Source organism: Zonotrichia leucophrys, chromosome 2, assembly GCF_028769735.1.
Source record: "Zonotrichia leucophrys gambelii isolate GWCS_2022_RI chromosome 2, RI_Zleu_2.0, whole genome shotgun sequence".
In the NCBI taxonomy this organism is placed as follows: Eukaryota; Metazoa; Chordata; class Aves; order Passeriformes; family Passerellidae; genus Zonotrichia; species Zonotrichia leucophrys.
The window spans coordinates 80,374,952-80,395,702 of record NC_088171.1 but is presented as its reverse complement, the minus strand read 5'-3'; the positions used below and the strand labels follow the sequence as shown (position 1 = coordinate 80,395,702).

Below are 20,751 nucleotides of genomic sequence, written 5' to 3'. Positions count from 1 at the left end.
ACGACATCAGATTTTCTCTGCACTTGCACGATTAGCTTAATAAAAAACCTTTTTGGTAAAACCAATTGATTTTGTCAATTGTGCCCATTAGCCTTGCCATTCTAACAAGTCCATATTTTACTGGGACAATCTTTAGCTAGTCTTCTCATCATATTTTCTCAGGACCCTATTCAAAATTAGCATATCCACTTAAGAATATATGCTACCCTTTTTTTTAAGAGAAGTTTTTTTCAGGCTCCTAAGTCTGCAATGTTCTTAAGGTCCTCTTTAGGCAGGTCATCTAACTGATTTACATGCAGCACAATTTCTGTAGAATAAATATTGATCTTGATCAAGAGCTGTAAATGTTGTTAATACATGCATATTATTAAATTCCTTTGGAGATTATATAATTTGGGACAAATCCCACTGGTTTCACTCATGTGAAGAGATCCACTGATGTCAATAGAATTCTGAGAGCAATTATGAACAAGACTTGATTGCGTTGACCAAAATACAAAGATCTTCCGTACCTTGAAGGGTGGGGGCAATGGTCCTAGGTCATATACAAATCCCCTTAACAATCACATCTTACAGCAGAAGCTTCCAAATCCCTACAAAACTCCTGAGAACATTCTTCCCCAACTTTTAATTTCTGCTGGTGGTTGAAACTTTGATATAGCACTTTATGTTTAAAGGCACATCATTACTGTCTATAGGCTCTACAACTGTTGAGGTTGTGTGCAAGGCTGCCATTGAGAAGAATTCCTAGCAATATTCCAACCTAAAATATGTGAGCACACCCAGGTATTTTTGCCACACCTACACAGAGAGGGACAAGAAACAAAGCATATGTCATGTCTCTTACAAGGTGCAGCAGGAGCGATTACAAGCCAATTGCTTCTGATAGTGTCCTCATGACCCCTAGCCAGAGATGACTGGCATTGATGCAGCTTGATACATTGTTCAGTTGGCAATACTTTGTCATGTACATGTTTAACTGCTAGAAAACAGTGTTTATTAGAAAAAAAACTGATCTAGTTGTTCTTAAATTGTAGCTACATGACAAGAAGTCAGTTAGAAGTAACTAGTAAGAGAATCTGTTTTTGGAGCTTCTACTCTGCACCAATCTCCACTACTGAACTCCTCCCCTTCCTCCCGGTTCTGTTTTGAGGTTTTGGAGTGAGGGGAAGGTTAGGTTGGTTTTGGTTTTGTTTTGCTTCCCTTTAAAATGCAGTGTGTTCTTAATGCTAGCTGGAGCTTTTTAAAACCTGGCAATGGTGAAGGGTAAGATTAAGAGTCACAAAGGAATGGGAAAATCTACAATTTGTTGACATCCTGATCTGCTGGTACAAGAAGCCTTGGTCAAATAAACACTACTTATCTTAGTGTATGCTCTGTGTGACATTAGAAACATGATGTATTATTCCCATTTCGAGAAATTATAAACAAAGATTAAGATTAACCAAGTTTTCTAAAAAAAGAATTCCAATGCCAGTCCTGTCAATCATACAGGGCCTAGTATAAAAAAAAAGCCTACAAAAAAGATTATTATCACAGAGTAGAAAGACTTTGGAATCAAATTTAAAGGAGCAGGGATTTTAAAGGTACCTGAATTACTGGAAGGAAGAAAAGCTTTCAGGGCCTGATCTGTGACCTGCCCTTCTCCACTTCTGACATTAGTAGTGCAGGACACAACAGCTTCTTTACCCAAAACCAGTTTTTGGCACCCTCTAGAGGTTTTGCTCCCACAAAGAAACAATTCAGAAGATAGCTACTTTTAAAATTAAGAAGAGCTTACAACCCAGAACTCAAGCCTTGAACCAGCGCAGCTTTTTACAAAAAGGTTTATGCAAGAATGCAAAGCTAATACATCACAAAATCAATTCTGGTTTCATTCTTTGTGATCAGATTGCTCATCTCAGTCCATCAGCCCAGGACTTTTAGATTTGTAAGAACAACTACAAAATCGGATGACAATTAATTCTCCCCTGTTAAAACACAGGGAATCACCACATAACTGTGTCTTTATAAAAAATAATGTTTCACTTAGTTTATGAGAAAATTAACCAACCTGAAAGACAGCTAGTGAAATAATAGCTCACCCATCTATGCAACACTGTAAAATAATATTCCAAACCTCTACTGTCACATGGATGTATTTTTATAAAGTGAAAGTTAGATTTTGTTCATGTTCTCTAAATAAATGCAGAATTAATAGTCCATTTTGCCATCATTTTTCCAGACACCTTCCCACAAAATCCTGTCCATACAAAATATGAAGGGAAAAGAGCTTTCTGTTGAAAAACTGCCTTCTGACTTTTTGACAAAGTTAGTGCTAGGTTGCCATTTTCTATACTATATAACCAGTATAACTAGTTCTATACTGTATAATTCTTCAGATCTCAGTAGATCATGCTCTTCAAGTCCAACACAAATATGATCAGGAATGAAGCATTCATTTTCTGCTATCATCACTTTATATCTAAAAATAGAGGATATTTCTAGCAGATTTACACAACTTCCTAAAACAAAGCAGAAGGCATTAGCTCATTTTAGATGCTTCATTATGAAAGAAAAAAATCCCAACAAAACACTCTGCAATCTGAATATTGAAGAAGCATTTCTCATCATCAATTATATCACAGAAATTCTGACTGTGAAGTGTTTATTTTTAGAATCCCTTGAATTTGCTAGCCATTAATCCAGAGCTTTCCAACCACTGGTCTTTTGCTGCAAACATCTCGCCTTGATTTTCTTAAGAAAGCAAATTTAAAAAACTCCACAACACACAGATTAGGGTGTCCAGGGTATCCCAGGAGTAAAAATAAAAAGAAGGAATGCTATATCCTTGGCCCAGTTCATTTCAACATGTTCATTAAGCATCTGGACGCAGGACTCAAAGGAATGCTAAATAAGCTTGCTGATGACACTAAATGGCAAGGAGCTCTTGACTCCCTTGATGGAAGAGAGGCCCTGCAGAGAGATCTCAACAATCACCAACTATATGAAGTTTAACAAGGAAACGTGCTGGGTTCTGCCCCTGGATATATGGACAGACTGACTGGAAACAAGATCCCAGAAAGCAGTGCTATGGGAAGGTCCCTGGGTGTCCTGGTCAGTGACAAACTGAACACGAGTCAGCAGTGCCCTGGCCAACCCTGTCCTGGGGTGCATCAGGCACAGCATCACCAGCTGGGCAAGGGAGGAACTGTCCTGCTCTGTTCTACACTGGGGCAGCCTCATGTCGAGTGCCGAAGGCAGTTTTTGGTGCCACAATATAAGAAAGGCATTAAGCTGCTATAGAGTATCCAAAAGACAGGCACAAGGATGGTGAAAGGTTTGGAGGGGAAGCCATGTGAGGAGCAGCTGAAGTCACTTGGTCTGTTCAGCCTGGAGGAGACTTGAGGGGCGACCTCACTGCAGTCACAACTTCCTCATGAGTGGAAGAAGAGGAGCAAGTGCCAACCTCTTCACTCTCGTGACCAGCAATAGGACTTGAGGAAACAGCACGAAACAGAGTCAGGGAATATTTAGGTGGGATACCAGGAGGAAGTTTTTCACCCAGATATTGGTTGGGCATTGGAAAAGGCTCCCCAGGGAAGCGGTCACAGCACCAAGACAGTCTGAGTTCAAGAAGCATAAGGGAAATGCTCTCAGGAACACGGTGTGGTCCTTGGGGTGCCCTGCACAGTGCCAGGAGTTGAACTTGATGATCCTGAGAGGTTCCTTCCAACACAGCACAAGCATTTTCTATGATTCTGTACATATACCTCTCCAGTTCCAGTATCAGACTAATTTGAGACATACTCATCACTTTATTCGAATTAGACTGCCATATCAGTGACTGGTGAAATGAAATGAAGACCAATTGTTAACAAAAATCATACAGCATCTGCTTCGGAGAAAACTGTAATGAGACTCTTGAAACATCCTGATGATGACTCCTAAGGGACACAAGTCTAGCTACTGTGAATTCTGAATTTCAGGAGACAAGCTCTTGAATGTAGAAAAGGCAGTCTCAGACAAGGCTGAATGGCTCTGCACAGGCACATTTACTGCAGTCTTTTGGGCTCTGCTGGAAATCATGCAAAGCTCCTTTACATCCTGAAATGTCTAAGTCTTCAGGCAGCATTAGAGTATTTCCTTTCCATTTGCCTGTCAAGAAACAAGCCATAGTAATTAATGCAAGTGACATCCTTGGGATGACCACCACATTCAATGAACAATCTGAAAACCACATACAGATTCCCATCTGCAGAGAAACGAGTTGTCTATTGTGTTAAAAGCAAGCATCAATGGAAACACATCAGGCCCACACCCAAAATTCTTCCATGGTCTAAACAGCTTCCATTCCTGGTTTAAAGCCTTGTTCTTTGTTCAATATTCAGTAACAGTTAAACTGATACTATGGTCCATTAATATCTGAATTTCTTTGAGACAATGGAGATGTCAACACTTAAGTCAAAGAATGTGAATTATGAAATACAGCAGAACTGAGCACAGTTGTCCAGACATGGCTTCATCAGTAATGCACAGAATGAAAAAGTCACTTCTCTCTGAAGCCCGGGAAGTTGTTGGATCTTTTCTGCCCTGAGAGCACACTGCTGCCATCCACCAGGAACTTTCAGATCCTCCTCTGCAAAGCACCTTTCCAGCCAGCCCGCCCCAGCATATAACTAGCACAAGAGGTTATTCCAACCCAGGTGCAAAATTTGGCATTTTGGCTTCATTGATCTTCACAAGGTTTTCTTCTTCTCTTTTCTCCAACCTGCTAACACATTTCTGAACAGCACCACAATCCTCTGGTGTATCAGCCAGACACACCATCTTATCAATCTGGTGTATCCTCTGAGTTTTCTATCAGCTGCAAACTTGCTGAGTGTGGCCCAGTGTCCCATCACTGAGATCAGGAACAAACACAAATGTTCAACAGCACAGGACACAACAGAAACCCTTGGTGTATGCTATTAGTGCCTAGCCTCCAGCTAGGTGTCATTGTTGCTGACAACAGTCCTTGGGCCCAGCAGATCTGGCAGTTTTCAGCCCATGTCACTGTTCATTTATTTCTTCCACAATTTTAAAGATTGAGTATGAATAGATTATGGAATGCTGTCAAAAATCTCCCATAAAGTCAAAATAAATTACACTTGTTGCTCTTCCTTCATCCTCCATAGCCATCTTATCTCACCATAGAAGGCCATCAGGCTGGCAAAGTTTGTCTTCTCCTTCATAAATCATTATGACTACTCCCAGTCACCTTCTTGTCCTTCATGTGTTTGGAAAGTGTTTCTGGAAGGATTTTCTCCATCACCTTCCCAAGGACAGAGGTGAGACTGACTTGACTGTAGTTCTCCAGATTATCCTTCTCTACAGCAGGGATGATGTCTGCTTTCCTCCAGTCCTCAGGAAATTGCCATGATAGCCATGACCTTTCAAAGATAATTATTAGAGATTTTAAATCTCACATAATTAGTAGGTAAGTAGAATTTTTAAAGTAGATGATGGGCAGATGCCATGATAAAGAGGATTGGTATAAACTCCTCCACTCTTCAGTGAGCAAATATGGCAGAAATGCATGAGAGACATATCACTTTCTTTTGCTGGAAGAAACTATTGTCTAGAAGATAATTCTGAAGCCCAAATCAGCTGTTTATTAGCACTTGATCAGATATGTTCTTGCATCTGTAACAGAGTCCACACCACAATAAAAGGAAAGGCCTTACTTGAAACATCCTGAGACTGCTTGATAGTCACAGACCAATAAGGAGATGCCAAATAATTTCATATTACCACTATCATGATGAGTGAGCCCAGCTTTTTTGTCACTAACAGCACCCTGTGCCCTAAGTCAGGAAAGCAGAATCTAAAACAAGCTAGCTAGTAGCTGAAAACACAGGAAATAAAGCCTAGAGCAAAGCTTAAGAGAGGAAACTAAGTGATGCCAGGGAAAGATGCTGAACTGTGGAACAGTCTATTGGAAGTAGGAAAAAAAAAAAAAGATTTGCAGTCTAACCACTCTCTGAGTCCACAAAAAATACCTATACCATGGATAAAGGAGGTAATGTACTACAGTCACACACATGAGTAAACATAGTTGGGTAAACATGGGTAAACAAAAAGTCCTAGAAACTATCGGTTTTACTCTGAATTTTCTCTTCAGATTATATCTGTAGGAAACACTGTTGTCATTGGTGCTGTAGTTACCCTTTTGAGGTGTAAGTGGTTTGTTAACTCCACAAGCCTTGCTGATTGTAATCTGACAATCTAGAGGAACAATGGATAAGAAAAACAAAGATATGCTTTGAGCAGCTCCTAGAATAGAAATGTATAAAACCATAAGGAGTAATTTCCTTATGTACATGCTTTTAGGATAGTAATATTTAAAATAATTAGAAGGCAGATGTTCTAAAATTCACTGTGAATTTCAATAGACCATGCTATCGAGGCTGACTACAAATATATAAATGGATCAGAGTTGAGTAAATTAGATTTCTCCTGTAAATTAAATTAATTTTGCTCAGCAAACGTTCTTTAATTATTACTTTGACTGAAAGAGCAGCAGCTACAAAAGCTACAACTAAAGTTTCATGGAATTTGTTAGGTTTAACACATTTTCTTTTTCAAATTAATATTGCATTATTTATGGTTTTGAGCATGTATTCTATTACTACCTGTAAATTATTCCAGAACAATAAACACAATCCATAGTATGTCCAAAAATATTATATATTCTTGCCACCAAAGTAATTACCTATATTTGTTGAGATATTTTACTTTATTTAAAACTCATGAAGTGATAAAGGCAACTTTTACCTAATAAACCAACTACAAAGAAAAATCTATGGTTACCTTCTGATCCACTGGGGCAAAGCCTAGGGTGCTCCACCACCTTGGCCCTTCTCTTTCCTTTTTGTTACTTCTGTATTTTGTTTGTTTATTTCTCCTTACAAAATGAACACCAAGAAATACTATATCAGAAAAGACTATATCAAAAAAGAAACCTTTTAAAAGCACTGAGATATTTTCAGACAAATATTAGAATAGTATTAATGTTTTATGAAAGTGAAAAAAAAAAAAAGTTGAAAGATTGTTCAAATATTCTAGGTCTTACCTATGCTAGTTATTTTGCTGAAACAATCTCTAATTACTCCAACATCAACTTTACCCTTATCAAAAGAAGAAAACCTACAGATGTAGGGAATTCAAGCATTTGTCCCTCATCTTCCTGCTCTGAAATGGCTCCTTTTTGCTTGAAACAACAAAGGACTGAAAGACTGCTATTGGTACCACAGCAAGGCTTGAGCAGAAGTTGTCTGTCCACTTGTCTCTTAGTACATTATGAAACAATAGCAACCTTTGCCTAGAAATTTAGTACATAATGAAACAACAGCAACCTTTGCCTATAAATGAGTATAATGTCATTCCTTACACACTCTGTTAATACAACAGAAGTAACAGTGTAGTAAGGGACCAGCAGCAGGGTATTAGATGATGCTTTCTAGAGCTTCATTATTCTTGCCAAAGCAAGTTTTAGTTTTGTTCTTTAAAATTCTCACAGAGAAGGGATCTAGTACAGCTTACTTCTACCCACCCTTCCACCCCTGCCTTGTTTACACCCTTCCAAATTACTTTCTTTTTATTTATTTTCATTTTATTAAATAGGTAAAAAAAACCTCACTAATGACATTTTCTGTTTTGGAAAAAAAAGCCTCTTACATCACATAAAATATGTTTTTACTTGTTTTGGAAAAAAAACAGCTGAAGTCAAACAAAAGTTAACTTTTATGCCACCCATGCACTGAGAGCAGTGTAGCAAGAGCTTTTTGCTTAAGCAACATGGAAAGGGCTGCATGCTCTAGGAGACAGAGTACATAAGCAACCAGGAGCCTATTTTCATGCTTGCTCCTGACCTATTTCAGCCTCTCTTGAGTTGTTTTCCCTTCAGCAGTCTTGTTAGATAGGTTTTTGAACTCTTCAGCACAAGGACCATCTGTGAGTGTGTTTTGGACAGCACAGGTTCAACAGGGCTGTGATCTAAGTATGGTTGTCAAAACACTGATGTAATACAAAATAAAGAGCCACCACGATGTTTGATTGCTTAGATGAGTCCAGTCTGTTCCTCCATCTGCATTCCTGCATATGGTCTCTCATACATGGAGCAGTTGATGAAGCTGCAGCACGCAATTTTCTAAGCGTGCCCCGGGAGGGAGTTGGTTACACACCACTCTGCAGAGGCAGAGAGTGCTGGAGCACAGTCCAGCCTGTGGTTCTGTTTGCTATTGTAAAGAGTCACAGATAGACTCAGGAGTGTTGAGCTCACTCTCTATTTCAATGTGGGAAACACTGGGATATTTACAGTGAGACTCAAGGTCCTGCTCTAATTTAGGGCTAAGGTCCAGTTCCATAACACAATCCACCTACTGAAATTCAGTATCAATGAGAAGCAAATATACCTCCACTCAAATACTGAGAAGTTTGGTTTCCTGTAGGCAGAATGGTAAGAAAGTTTGAAACAACAGCTGCAAACAGGAGTGCTGAAGGAGCCTCCTGGGGCTTCCACTGTGAGCCAGCCTGCATCTAGAATTAGCAGCTTCGGGCCCTTCACAGTATCTTTCTTCACCGTAAAATTATTTCAGGGGTAAATTAGTATCATAAGCTGTAGAGCTTATCAAAATAGTAAAAAAAAATTAAAAAGGCAAGAACAAAATTCACAAGGCCACAGCAATTTCCATGATATTCTATTTAACCCATTAATGACTGTTTCAAGACAACCAAATAAAAAGTCTATTCAAAAGAAAGCAGGAAGCCTGCCTGGCAGAAATAAAGAGACAGAAAGTATTGCTTTAAATGCCTGTTACCCTTTGGGTAATATTTGAATGTCATCTTTAGGTACTATTAAAAGCTCTGCATACATCTTCAAACTTCAGAAGTTTTGAATGTATAAATGCTCAGACTTTAAATTGCAAGTCCCTTTTATTCTTCACTTCTACACATGTATGAAAAATGTGAAGATTAAAACATCAGAAATATTGAACAATGTTCTATAAATTCATTCAGCAAGGTAAGTCACCTTTTTGAAGGAGCTTCAGAAGGATTCATCTGCAAAAAAGAAAAAGCTTTGTGCTGGCCTTCCTTTCTCCAACTGTTCCTGTGAAATGCAGATGTATAGCTGTGCCTCTGAAATACACTTTGTATCTAAAAACTGGTATTGTGAAATCAATCACAAGTCTCTAACCCTTTCCTTTCACTGACTGTGGACAGAAGTGCAAGCTTTGGATACTGATAACACAATCAGACATAACCATTCTTCTCCATGCTTCTTGAATGCATGTATGTTTATTTGTGGGATATTGCCATTCAAATAAAAGTTATAAAATAAAAATGAGAGAGAATTTGGACTCCATAAATTGCTCATCATGCCATTAGGAAGTGTGGTAGCCACTGGAAACTCAGATTAGAGGAAGTTTTTACTGCTTTTTCAGCAAAAAATGTTTGTTTTCTTACAGTGAAACAAGAACACTACAGTAGCCATAATAGTTATTGTACAGTTAACTTAAGTAGAAGGCACAAGAGAGACAGAAATCCATCAGGGTCTGTATAAAGGCGCAGGAACATACTTAAAGGTAGAAAAGTCTACATAGAAGCAGTACAAGTTTTCAGTGGATGTCCCCATTCAGACAAAAGTCAGCCTCAGCAGTAAGTGGTAGTGACAGCACCTCAGCTTGCCTGTAAAATTCACTAAGAACCTTCCATTTTGGAATGATACGACTTGAGACGTGTTTTGGGTCAGCTAATGGAAGCAATATCACTGCAATAAATCTTCTACTATTTCCATGGAGTTTGAGGATGGCTAAAATAATTTTATTTCTGCATCCTATTCCCTTAAATTTGCAGGTTAGTGTAGATGATGTGAAAGAGTTAGAGACTCATAATTCACAACACTAGGTTTTAGACACAACATTTATTTCTGAAGCACAGCTATACATCTGCATTTCAAGACCGTGTCACTTTTCCATTTGTTCCATTCCTCCTAGTCAACTCATCTTTTTAATATCCACCACTCATTCTCTTTGTTTAGCAAAAACATGAATGCATTGCATAGTATATACAAATTAGACACTCCTAAACAAACCCATATGAGCAAAAACCCTTTCTTTTTGTCACTCTGCCAATACTATTTAGTTATTAAATCCAAAGTGGAACCAAAAGACCACATTTAAGTAAAGATTTATTAGAAAAGTACTTGAAAAACATGGATACTTGAATGTTATTATGAGAATATTAAGCCCTTCAAAAATCAGGAGTCTTTGCTTCTTTATTACAGCATTTTACTGGAGGCATGCTAAATACTTTATGAAAAAGTGAATTTAAAATAGCAGAAGGGGAAGAATAAATTGCTTTATTCCCAAGAATGCATATTTCCATAAACTCAGTCACTTGTTTTAGGAGATCTGTACAACTTCCTAGAGAGCAATTCCATTTGATGACTAGCATACTACACCATCAGGTAAACTGGAACTATACTGTTCTACAGGTCACAAAGAATCTTTCAATAAGACAAGTCAGCTAAACCAACTTCTATTCTGATCTTTTCCTTCACTTTCCCACTTCACCATTTTTACCCCCACCAATAACTCATATATTGAACAAATAGTATAAAAACTATTAACTGCTACTGAGTTTACTTGTCCTACCTGTTTTATGATAACAGTGCAATAAACTGTAATTTTCTTTAAAAAACCCCAAAAAACCAGCAAAAGCCTCCACCAAACAAAAAAAGCTCAACCAACAAACCAACCAACCAAAAAACCAAACCAAAAACCACAAAACAAAAGCCACTGAAAAACTCACCCCAACGGTTTCATAACAAACATGATCTTGTGGAATTACTAAAGAGCCAAAGGAAAGAAGGCAGAATAAACAGAAAAAAAAAATTTACTAAGGGATATCTAGTAAAACACAGGGGTCCCATGGAATCAGTTCTACTTCTGTTACCTAATTCAACAAGAGTACAGCTGGGTTGTGCCTGGGGGAGATGACAACACTACATTGCTTTTGAGATTAATGTGCAAGTTGTGTAACGTGAATGCAAGAGAGGAATTTTACATTTGACAGAGGTGCAACTAATTGCATATGTGTTTAATGCACAAAAATATAATATATGCATGCATGCATTTCTTAAACAAGTTCAAACTCTATTTTGCTTATCTGCACAAGGTGTTATGTTAGAACTGATGCACTTTAGTAAATAAAACACTCCCAAAAATGTATTTGTGAAAGTATTTGCTAGAAATTTGCTAAACTGGATCAACTACCTGTGTTAAGAGATTTAATTTGCATCTTTCTTATTCATTGATAACATGACAACATAGCAGTTATGCCTTCCAGTCTGTCCCCCATTCCCCACATACCCATCCAGCCTTTTATTAGCCTGCTATAACCAGTATCTCAGATCTCTTCCTTTGCTTTGGACACTATGTACAGTAAAAACAAACCAAAAAAAACCCAAATGAAAACCAAACAAAACAAACCCCAAAATGTAAAAGAAATTTATATTGCAGACTCTTTGGCTCCTTGACAAACATCATTGCTCCAAGTCTGTTCTGTCAATAGATCACCAACAATCTGTCATTTGGGGACCTGAAATATTTTCATCACCAGTGATCAAAAGCCAAGTAGTTCCTCCCTGGATACTTTCAGGGGGAAGAGAGTCTCAGGCAGAGCAATCCATCAGCAATGTCAGCCTGAGGACTCCAGTGGGCACAACACAGCTGTGAAGGGAAACCTGCTCCCCCCTCACTGGTCAGCTCCCCTCTGAGTAACTAGATACAGAGACTTCACACACAAACAGGAAAATCAGGTTCTTTGAAGTGGCTTTGTTCAGCCAGATTTCCAATTAAATGACACCAGCATCTCCAGGAGTCAGGGACGCCAGGTCTCAAAAATCCAGAATGTCCCAAAATCCTAAGGGTAGGTCAAGTTTATGTTGCACCTGTCACCATCAGGTATAGCGCATTCTTCAAATACCAGTGTTGCACTTGCTCACAAAAGAAAAAAAATTATTAATTACATAATTTTTTTTCTGGAAATCAGACTAAATTACTTTACACATCTGTGTAAAATTTTACCCACTCTGAGCTAAATTGAAGGCATTAAACATGATCAAAACCTGGAATTTTGGTTTACCACACAAAACCAGATGTCTCCTCTGCTGAGTTCAAATCCTGTTCTTCTAATACACATGAAATAGAAAAAATATTTATCACTCACTACAAAAAAATTCACATCTCTTACTGACTGGAAAAAAAACCAACACAAAACAAAATAGCAAGACCTAAACATGCACCGTATCTCCAAGACTTAGAGATAGAAAAGCAAGAATTAATAAGCAGATTACTCTGGGCTACTTTTACATATAAGGTATTTATGGAGAAGGAACATGTAAGCCAACTAATCAAAACTCAACCTCAAGAAAAGCAAAGAAAAAATGTAAATCTTATATTTTGCACCATAGCTTTCCACTTCATTCACATACAGTACTTGCTGAACAGATCTATGCTACATAAGATACATGGAATATAAGGAAATGTTTGTTCCTTGCTGAAATGAGGAGTATTAGCCATCCTTTGGGTGCTCATTATGAGAGTCTGCATTGAGAATTAAGTGCACAGGATCCCAGTGGAAACTGGGAACTTCCATGGTTTGACCAGAATTGCATGCTTTGGAATTTTTTTAATTGAAAAAACTATGTAATGACTCATATTAGGAAGGCCTATGTACCTGAGAGTATTAAACAATTGCTTATCAGAATAGTGCATTATGCTTCACAAATATACCATGGCTTCATGAAACCAAAGATTTTTATGGTATCATGAGTCTGCTTTTAATGCCAGTTCTTAAAATGTGTGATTCTAAATTTACCCTTTGATTAGACATGCGTGTTTCTAATTAAGCTCAACCTGTCCATTCTTCTTTGAAGAGATTAAAGTCAGAGTCTCCCAAGACTCCTGAGGCTCTGTGCAATAATTTACTTGTTCTTGGTAAAGGCAATAGAAGTCAGAAGTGAAAAATAAGTGCAATAAGCTGCCAAGCTTGTCAGAAACACTTTCAACCAAAAATACATACTACTGAATCTGTAAAATCTTTAAGGGACTATCAAATTTATTATGGCAGAAAAAGAGAAATTGGTGTTGCCTATCTCCTACGCATTCAACTGTAGGATGATGTAAGTCATCAGTAAAACAAATGCATGTGCAGTAGCTAATTCCCAAGGTCTCTGGCAGATTGCAACTCCTTTTTTTTCCACAGAATAGACCAAACTTTATCATCTGAAAATCATACAGGCATAGCTGAGAAGGATCTGGAATTAACCTGGTGAGCTGTAAGCAGGAGAAGACTTCCAAACCTTTTACTCAAAATTCTTCTACTGGGAAGGTTAACACAGTTAAAGGCCAGAAGGAAAGAAAACAGAAGCCAACAGTCTTCTGTTGCTTTAATTGCAATGAAAATTTTGAGAATGCATTCTACATTTTTGGCACTTACAAAGAAGAAATGCATAGCAGCAGCTCTCTGACCACAGAGAGAAACACAACTTTCCTAGGCACCATTCTGGGAAAAGGCTGTGAGAAGATCAGAGAAAAAGTATGACAAACAATTCTTATCTCACTACACCTGCTATTGTGAACATGTGGAATGTGTTATGGAGATCTGCTTACCAAAGGGTGGCTTCTTAATTAGCCAATGGTGATGGTGTTTTAAGGACCAATCAAGTACACCTGTAGCAAACTAAGATATAAAAGAGCAATAGATGGCGTCTATGTAAGCAATTGCCTGCCTGGGGGCTCCCTGCAACGACAGAGATGCACTATCACACTTCCAAGTTTTGCCCTTTGTACCATCAGATGACATACATCAGCACAGCAGTGCAAATCCACATATAAAATCACATTATTCTTCTAACTCAGGCTTCAAAACCATTTGCAGCAAGAATTCTACAACTCATCAATTACTGTCAGCTTCCTTCATTAAAGCACAAACTTTTAAAAATACCCAGAACTTTTTTGTTCTATTCACTGCATTTCTAAGCACACTAGGTCAGACAAGGTTAGGCACTGAACTGAAGGTTCAGGTTACCATCATGTGGTGATCAATGATACAGGTGTTTCATCAGAAGTACTCAGAAAGTATCAAATATGACTAATCATTTTGTTAAATTTTTTCAAAATGCTCACAGACTAACCTAGATTTTGATTTGTAAGAATTTACTAGATGTACCACTCTGTATTTAGTACCTACACTTTTTAGCAGCCCCAACTCCAACTTCCCATGAGACTTCAATTTCTTCATCACACAAAATCTCACCTACTATACTACGGTACCATGCCAAGCACAACTTAGATGATGCCATTAGGCACGTTCAAAAGTTGTCTTGAAGCTTGGTTGGCATAAGAAATGAGAGAAAGTTATAGTGTAATTAATGTCTCCAAGTACCTGCTCATTTAAAGAACTGACTGGGACAAATGTAAAGACAACAACAAGGTTTGTCCAGGCAAGATTTACATGTTTAATCCTGAGGCATTTTCATTGTTGAAAACCTTTAAGTTGTTGTTTCCTTAGATAATCATTCTCCGACCTAGCTTTCTGCCTTGTCACTCTGCTTTTCACTGAATATGAGCATCCATATCTAATGTCATGACATTTTTCGCACAAAAAAAGAGCATGAAAAAGCTTTTCCCTTCCCATATGCCAAACAGGTAAAGCAACAGTCAACCTCTTGTCAAGAAGAATAAATTTTTCTGAACAAGCAAATTTGACTGGGACAACAGCAACCTGCTTTTGAAGAAACCTAAGCCAACACGCCAGGATTTGATTAATTTATGCCATCTTAGAAAAGTTACATTCTTTGCTCACAGAAATCTAAAACCATGTGTACATTTAAAAAACAAAAAACACTCAAAACCCCACCTCAAACAAACAAACAAAAATTATAGCCACTTATAGATCAGCTAGGATATCAGAAGCATACAAATTCATGAATTCCAGCATTTAGGTGGAAAACTGTTAAGAAAAACTAAAAAGTTCACATTTTCTGTTTGTAACATCCAGTGCATGTTTTCTTGCCTTTCAGATACCCAGCTTCATAAATTGTAGAACTCTCTTGGGAAGCAGGAATTAAAATACCTTGAAATTCATTGTCTGGAGCCTTGAGTTACCTCTCAGACCACCCTTGCTAGTCACCCTTCCAAACTGCTTGCTGGTTCTGATGGAAAGCACATACTTTTACAGGATGAAGATTACAACCTATAGTCATCCTAGCGGAGCTAAAAGGTACAGCAATTTTCTACCAGAAGACTGAAACTCATTCCTAATTATTTTCCCAAGCATCTTAGTAATTTGAATGAAGTTATCTAATATAAATCTGATACAACTGAATGTGTAAGGGTTAAGTCTTATTCAGTTGGTTCAAAACAATCAAGAATCCCATCGGAATATATATTTACACTACCTGTTTATCTGCTTTGGCTCCCTTCAAAAATTCAGCCTTAAATCTTGTCTACTTAATTGAATAACAACTGACAGTATTTGAACGGGAGAATGTAGCCATGGCTGAAAAAAGACGATGTTTATGTTACATTAAGCAGGCAAATTTAAGTTACACTGTCAGTAAAAGTAATTATCTTGACCAAAAGGAAGTTGCTCTACTGTGAAGACTTTTGGGAGATGAAGAAATCAATTGCAAATTTGGCAAGGAAAAAAGAGTGAAAGACAAAAACTCCGAAAACATAGGAGGGGAAAATGCAAAATCCTCCTCTGCAGAAAGTTTTATGTAAAGCCCCTTTGAGTCTCAGATGTTCTTGATTTTGGATGTTACAAGTCAAACTCTACATATTTGTGGCTTCTTAAAATGAATTAAAACAAGTGGAAAATAATAGTTCATTATATAGTAGAATTATTACTATTAACACAATAAACCAATACAAAATGTAACATCGAACATGGTTATTTTATATATATGAGTTTTAGAAAGTTAACACCATTTTGGCAGCTCTGAGAAGTACAAAGTTTAAGTTTCATTAGAAAGCTGGGGGATTTTTTGTGGGAGTTTAGGTTGGGAGGTTTCTTGTTTTTTTTTTTTTTTTTCAGAAACTTTAATAAAATAGGCAGCAACCAAAAGAACAAGACAATTCATTTTGTTCCATGCTTTATATGTCTTATAAGTTATTGCTTATTATTATAATAGAATTTTGTAAAGTAGAATAGGCAGATTAAGAGCCAGTAGGATGCACTAGAACTTACCATGCCAAGAGCAATTTAAACAAATATGAAATGCTTGCTCTCATGGATAATGAAATGTTTCTCTGTTTCTTAGTTCTAGACTAAACTGGCAGTTTATATAAGAAAAAAATCTATTAACATGGCAACTGGTTTATAGAAACAAATAGCATATTTCCTTTTCAATACTACTGAATTTAAATTTTGTCCAGCATAATGCCAGACAATCTGGTCAGGCAATCTGCTTTTACAACCCATTCACTACACAAAGTTAGCACATCCCGAGGGGATAGAAGAAATTGTTTCAGTGTGCCATGGTGCATTCAGATTTCTTTCCAGGTGAGCCTAACTACCAAGAAGCCATCTAGCCAAAGGGTTGTGTGGTTCTTCAGTGTGTGAGCAGAGGACTACTTACCTCTCCTGCACAGAGACTTCCTATTCCTATGAGAGAAAATACTTTTCCCAACATACACCCATTTTAAAAAGTCAAAAATACCTATTTTTCCTGGTATAACATCTTCTGTCATGACACAAGCAATCTCTTCTTTAAGCAAATGTGGTTTAGTCCTATTTGAGAGTCATTCTGTCACTTAAGAAATTAATTTTCCATATTTAAAGCTGGTGCCTCTATTAAGGTATATTGTTTACTTGTATGTATTCATAATTCTACTACTAAACTTAATATTGTACAGGTAAATAAGCATCCAAAACTCATCCTCTAATGGGATCTTACTGGGAACTTCAAAGAGAAGAAACAATCATTTTCATTTTTGTCAAGCTTCAGCTGTAACTTCAAATATCAAACTCGTCCTGACTTACAAGCACAATCAATGAGCATCAAAACCACAGGTCCTTATTTAAGTGAAGAGTACTGTAATAATGCATTTTCCTTATCTTGCTGATACTCCTGAAAACAGTTGCTTCTAGGATAGAAACAGATGCTTGAAATCCTAAGAAAGATATGCTGGAATTTCCACAAGTGATCAGCTCAAAAAATCATATCACACTGAACCATGAAATAGAAAATGTACCTGAAATTTAGTGCAAAATTTAACACTCATGAGTTCCGCTGATTCTGTTATCTGCTCCATTTACATGCCAATCTACACCCCTGCCTAAAAAGGCTTTTCTTAAAATGCTTAAAATAAACTACTCCAGCACTTCTTTCATAGCATAAGTTGATTTTACACGTGTCTTGAGCAACAAATACTCAACACCAAACCATAGTCATTAAATTGCTACCATCTATCAACAAAGGTAAATTATCCAAATCAGAATTATGCAAAACATTTATTTTTTAGTTGCTATTTCTATTTTGTGCAACTGTCTGTTAGAGTTCATTATGTGAGGATCAAATTATCTTGGTACTGCTATCAAAAAAAACCCACAGCAAAAGTCAGAGGCTTGTGTCACTGATGAGCTATTTATTGCTTTTGACATCTATTAAGGCACCTGACAAAAAGAACTCGAGAATCGTTGCTGGAATCCTCTCCCAAAAGCATCTTTTTTACAATCCACAAAAAGTCATGCAACTGGCATTTGGAAATAAATACTTAGCTTCCTACCAGCAGCTTTGGGGGGTATTTCCCTCGGTAGGTATCCATAGCACAGCCCGCTACTCCTTTTTTTTTCCCAAGCCTCTCTTATATAACAGACTGCAAAAACCATCTCTGAACAACGTGATCAAGATGTGATCTCCTCCTTTGGAACTACAACATTCAACATAATCACATTCAACCCAGTCCCGAGCTATTAATCAACTTCTTACTAATGACGATGATCGATCGCAAGTTCTCTGCAGTTTTGCAGCTGATAGTCAGTCAAGGCTCCCAAAGGATCGTGTCATTCACAGACTGAAAGGAGACAGCTTCACCAACTCAGCTCAGAAATTAGTCTTACAAGGGTATTTGATCATCGTATAATGTTTTGCTTAAATATCACAGTCATTCCAGGTGGTTTGGGTTTAGTGTTGGGGCTCCTCCCCAGATAACCTGTGTAAAGGCAACAAAAGCCCTAAAGCCACTTGAGTCTCAGAGGCCCACAAGTAGGATATACAGCAGCTTTCTCTGGAGACCTGCCCTTAACCCCTTCGTGCCACATCATTTATACACTGCCAGCTAACTAGGCTGTCTGAAAAAGATAAACCCAGCCTACATGAGTTACATAATCAGTTTATTTTTTAAGACAGGATGAATATATCCCGAAGTACAGAATGATTAAAGATGTTTTTCCCTCTCTTGATTTTGCAAGAGACACAACAGACTTACATAAACTCCATATAATTCTGGGTTGTCCTCCCTCTGTCTTGAGGTACGTAAGTCTTGACGTACCCTATGGAAAGGTTTGCTACAAAGCACAGCTCAGGCTGACTCACTGTTTTCACTTTACATACAGGCTACACAGAAAGACTTCGAAAATAAACCTGCAATGTGAAGTTTTAACTTTACCTTGTTACTGCCAATAAAAAGGCATACATGCTTTAAGGGGCACAGATATCGGTTACCACAGCCACTAAAGTTAAGAACTGGGTGTTCAACAAAGAAGCCTATTAATTTCTAAATATTTCTTCTAAGTTTTGGATTTTTCTTTTCTGTAAAGCATAGGGTTAACCGTGACACCCTGAATCCAAACAAAGCACACCCTAACAAAGTATAAGAAATTGTAACAGCACAAGATGCTGTATTACACTCTTCCGTGTATTCGTCCTTCCAGTCCCTCCAGAGGAAATTTAACATGGTTTCTAAAATTATCCCTCTAACGGGCTTTTTCATTTTCCTCCAAGATCCCCGGCCAGATGAATTTGTGTATTACATGTACCGCCTGTGCCGCTGCACCTCCTTCCTCTGTGGTGACTTGATTCAGCTGAAGCTACGATTTGACCGATCGATGCAAGCACATTACACACCAGAATAAGAGTAAGGTAAGGGTAAAGGAAAGAAAAGCATCTCTTCTTTCAGCCATTAAATATAGATCAACGAAACATCACCGCGCACATCGCGGCTCCCCTCCCCACCCCCTCCGCCCGCTCCTCGAGCGCAGCATTTCGCAGACGGTGGCTTCAAAGGAAGAGCACACACCCCACACACCCCTCCGCGCACACACACGGACACACAGACACGCAGCACAGACACACAGAAACAGCAGCAGCCGTCGCTCGGAGCCGCCCCAGGGCGCGGGCTCCGCGCAGGGCCGGGCGCTGCCCCCGCCCGCGGCTCCCCGGGCCCCTTCATCTTCTTCTTCCTCCTCTTCTTCCTCCTCCCTCTCCCTGGCCCATGACTTCACCGCCGTAACGAGCACATTAGTGCAGGGCGCCGGGAGACACAGTGCCGCGGATGCCCTACATAAGCGGCGACTAACGTAGCAAGAAAGGGAGGAAAGCGATGGAGGGGGGAGGCCCGGGAGAAAGAGCCATGAGGAAATAACGCACTTTGTTACCTTTCGGCTGAGGGCATAAACACCGCTCCTCGCAGCCCAGCCCAGCCCGGCAGCCTCGCCGAGGGGAGCAGCGCAGGACCCCGCACCAAGAAGAAATATCACGCAGGCGGGAAGGGTGTGTGGGGGGGAGGGGGACGGACCTGGCACCATTACGGTGCCTGTCGTACTCACCGATCGGCGCCGATTCAGCCTGCTTGCTCCCAAACATATACCAAAACCCAAGAGCAAATCCTCAGTCCGCTAAGCGAGAATGAAGCGGGGTAGCGGAGCGGGGGGGGGCGAGCGACGGCTCCGGGCTTCACCGCAAGGTCCTGACCTTGCCCAGCTGCAGCATCTTCGGCTTGCCCCCCCCCAGGGCGTGCGTGTCCGCCCGTGTGTCCCCGTGTCCGTGCGAGCGCGCCGATCCGGCTCCGAGGGGCTCGGCCGCAGGACAGCTGCCCGCTGGCTGCCGGGGCGAGGAGGGCTCGGCATCCACCGCCCCGCCGCTGGGGCGAGGCGCGGGGCCGCTGCTGCGGCGGCGGCGGCTGGGGCAGGCTGCGCGGCGGCGCCGTAGCGCAGCGCGCCGGGCGGGCGCACCGGCCGCGGGATGTGGCCGAAGGAGACACAGCCGCCGCCGCAGCATCTGCCGCCGCCGCGCTCCCGCCCGCCCTGCCTCCCTCCCTCCTCCCGCCCGCCTGCCTCCGCCCCTCCCTGCCCGTCCCCTCCCCAGCAGGAGCGCGCCCGCCGCGGCCGAGCAGCCGGCGCTGCTCGGGGGGGACACAGGGGGGCGGGCGGCCCCGCCGCCGATGGGGCGCTGCCGCCTGGGCCGGGCGGGGCTGAGGTAGGGCCGGGCCGGTTCCCCCGGCCTCGCCGCAGAGGGGCGCGTCCCCGTGTTCCCTCAGACCCCCGCGGCCGGGGGGCTCTGATTTACCGGGGAAGGGGCGGCAGGGCGGAGGGCGCAGGTGTGGGAGCGCACCCTGGGGCGGGGGTCCTCGGTGGGGAGCAGCCCCTGGGCAGTGACCGCGGCTCCTGCTGTCATGGGCTGGGAACTTGAGGTCGGCCAGGCAAAACGGTGACAGCAAC

The 20,751-nt window shown here is 40.2% G+C and overlaps 1 protein-coding gene across 3 annotated transcripts in view; it reads right to left on the bottom strand.

Moving 5' to 3' along the window:
- The window catches only part of CTNND2 (catenin delta 2), a 641,466-nt gene extending 621,377 nt beyond the window's left edge, over nucleotides 1–20,089 (bottom strand). The window contains exon 1 of one of the 3 annotated variants that reach the window (XM_064705500.1): nucleotides 19,861–20,089. In XM_064705500.1, the coding sequence (XP_064561570.1) occupies nucleotides 19,861–19,897 (37 nt within the window). In that variant the 5' untranslated portion in view covers nucleotides 19,898–20,089. The remainder of the gene's footprint in view (nucleotides 1–19,860) is intronic. The other 2 variants (XM_064705503.1, XM_064705501.1) reach the window with 2 other exon arrangements.
- Nucleotides 20,090–20,751: the final 662 nt, after the last annotated feature.